The 2,834-nt window shown below is 43.1% G+C and overlaps 3 protein-coding genes across 5 annotated transcripts in view; 1 reads left to right on the forward strand and 2 right to left on the reverse strand.

Moving 5' to 3' along the window:
* Nucleotides 1-2,834, reverse strand: part of LOC111244025 (histone H3) — a 21,302-nt gene that overhangs the window by 13,584 nt on the left and 4,884 nt on the right. The window lies entirely within an intron of this gene.
* Nucleotides 34-752, reverse strand: LOC111244024 (histone H4). The gene has a single exon (XM_022790554.2). It carries the CDS (start codon nt 692-694, stop codon nt 383-385), a length of 312 nt encoding a protein of 103 aa, XP_022646289.1. The 5' UTR covers nt 695-752; the 3' UTR covers nt 34-382.
* Nucleotides 1,450-2,365, forward strand: LOC147757881 (histone H3). Its single transcript, XM_086980595.1, has one exon. It carries the CDS (start codon nt 1,472-1,474, stop codon nt 1,880-1,882), a length of 411 nt encoding a protein of 136 aa, XP_086836721.1. The 5' UTR covers nt 1,450-1,471; the 3' UTR covers nt 1,883-2,365.

Genomic DNA, 2,834 nt, shown 5'->3' on the forward strand with positions numbered 1-2,834 from the left:
AAAAAAAGAAATTTAAATCGCTCATTTTCGTGAGCGACGATAGAGATCGATATACGAGAAGCGTTGGTAGGTCTATTGTTAAAACCACTTCTAAAAGTCTCTAGTTAACTTCGCTGAATTAGCGGTTGCATGGTTTTACAATCTTGCCTGATTATTTGACACATTCGTCGATTCATGAATATTAATACGTTTCTGATGCGATGGTCGTGTGCTATTCGACTCTGATCTTCTTTAATAACGATGCTAATATTTTTTAACATATTGTGAGGCCTTGTGTAAACGACATCAATAAAATTAGGTCAGTTTGCTTAAACGTTTTCGACCTCGTTGGATTTAGTGGCCCTGAAAAGGGCCGTTGTTTTTTGATAGGGCAAGTTGTTGTTTAGCCGCCGAAACCGTAAAGGGTACGTCCCTGCCTCTTGAGGGCGTAGACGACGTCCATGGCGGTGACAGTCTTCCTTTTGGCGTGCTCGGTGTAGGTGACAGCGTCACGGATGACGTTTTCAAGGAATACTTTAAGGACACCCCGAGTCTCTTCGTAGATCAGACCAGAGATGCGCTTGACACCACCACGGCGAGCGAGGCGGCGAATGGCTGGCTTGGTGATACCTTGAATGTTATCACGAAGAACTTTACGGTGACGTTTGGCACCTCCCTTTCCGAGTCCTTTACCTCCCTTGCCACGTCCAGACATTACGGCTGGATTCGTTCTCAATAAGCTGACAAAAAAGAGTGTCGCTTCTACTTGCGGTGCTCTTATTTATAGCCAGCAAAAGCACTATATGTGCTGGCGCTGCAATCGCTAACTGTAGACCTTCAATGGCGCCAATCATGAGCATCAATAGCTTATCTTCCTCTTCTAAGGGCTCCAAGTGTCTGTTGTTTAAAAAAGCGCTAGAATCGAGGAGAGCATTTATTCGGTTCTAAAATTATCACCATTAGGTTTTTAGAATGTATTGGTGTATATGGATTCAACAGGTGGATTCCATTGGTCGGGAGATTTAGAGCAATGAGCTCATTTAATTGCATGCTTACTGTGGATCTATGTGCTACAAAAAAATATAGGTAGGCAGAGGAACATAAAACTGTGTTTTCGTGACAGTCTTAGCACTTTTTATCCTCTGTGTAACGATTAAAACTATATCAGTAGTAATAGATCGGAAAATGAAGGTTGCATGACGTATGTCTATTGAAACCTGTGTAAAGTTATCTTTTCATGTCAAATCATAAAAATGCATACACAGATCATATAAAAATTAATTAATGTTTGTTTTAAATTACATTTTCTATCGGACCTTCAAGTTAATTGCCATAGTCAACATAAACTCTCAGGTGAATATGATCGGATGCTTCTTTCAGCGGCGTCCCGCTAGAGGGCGTTGCCCATTTATCGAACTCCCCTTTCCTAAACGCTATATAAGTCCAAAATCAGGCTCTGTCTTCAACATTTGTTGTTAACAGACAGTCAAAAATGGCGCGTACTAAGCAGACCGCCCGTAAGTCCACTGGCGGAAAGGCTCCCCGTAAGCAGTTGGCCACCAAGGCCGCCCGTAAATCTGCTCCAGCTACAGGCGGTGTAAAAAAACCCCATCGTTACAGGCCTGGTACCGTCGCTCTCCGTGAGATCCGTCGTTACCAGAAATCGACTGAGCTTCTCATTCGCAAGCTGCCCTTCCAACGTCTTGTGCGCGAGATTGCTCAGGATTTCAAAACCGATCTGCGTTTCCAGAGCTCGGCGGTCATGGCTCTCCAGGAGGCGTCCGAGGCTTATCTGGTCGGTCTCTTTGAAGACACCAATCTATGCGCCATCCATGCCAAACGTGTCACCATTATGCCTAAGGACATCCAACTGGCTCGTCGTATCCGCGGAGAGCGCGCTTAAGTTACTGGAATCTTTACTTCAGTAAGAAAAAAACGGCCCTTTTCAGGGCCACCAACATCTAGAAGATCATGCGCTTTACTGTGCATTCTCAAATAATTAAATATACTTTTGCAGACCATTTACATATTAAGTAACTGGTAGTTTATAGATGAGTGATGGATATGTCTGCTCAATGTATTGCGGGCAAATTTCCAGTCAACCGCAAAGCATCATCAATTGTCGAAAACTGCTTAATATGAATAAAATAGTATTTTGGAAAAAATGTGAAAGAAGAGCCAGAGGAACTTGTAGAAAAATCCAGGAGAGCAAACTTAGTCACATGTAATACACCACCTCATGGGTTTACACCCCAGTGCGCACCGTTATGGGTACACAAGAGTTATACCTATGCGCACCAAACTTGCCTATGTTCTCGAGACACGGCACCTTTTAAGTACGTCGTAAATAACACAGTAAGTAAATAAATTATTATTTGAAAATTTTGCTACCGTTTGTTGTAATCGCGATCGACGAGAGTGACAGATGTGGTGCATTTATGTCATAATTTCGCTGTTTCTTAGCTCAAGGGAAGGCTTAGTATTTTTAATTTACATAAGTCAACTGATATAACCTTCGATTGTATTCAAGTAAGTGGTAATGAAACAAGAACTGGCAACTATGTTAACGCTGATAATACGCCTCATAGATGAGTACGATAAGCTATAGGCCGAAACGCAAAATTATAGCAGCTACATGTAACGATTCTGCCTAGGTAATTGATCTTTCATAATTTGGTGGCCCTGAAAAGGGCCGTTTTTTGGTGATACCCGAAGGCATATATGTGTGGTGGAGAAACTACTTGGAGGAAGTGTACTTGGTGACAGCTTTGGTTCCCTCAGACACGGCGTGTTTGGCCAACTCACCAGGGAGCAGCAGACCATCACCTCTCGGGAGGTTCAGACCGCCGTCAGGC

The sequence above is a fragment of the Varroa destructor genome, unplaced genomic scaffold, assembly GCF_002443255.2.
Source record: "Varroa destructor unplaced genomic scaffold, Vdes_3.0 BEIS01000002.1, whole genome shotgun sequence".
Lineage (NCBI taxonomy): Eukaryota > Metazoa > Arthropoda > Arachnida > Mesostigmata > Varroidae > Varroa > Varroa destructor.

Excerpts from the sequence above, each read along its gene's own strand:
- LOC111244024 (XM_022790554.2), bottom strand. The coding sequence starts at position 694 with ATGTCTGGACGTGGCAAGGGAGGTAAAGGACTCGGAAAGGGAGGTGCC.
- LOC147757881 (XM_086980595.1), top strand. The coding sequence starts at position 1,472 with ATGGCGCGTACTAAGCAGACCGCCCGTAAGTCCACTGGCGGAAAGGCT.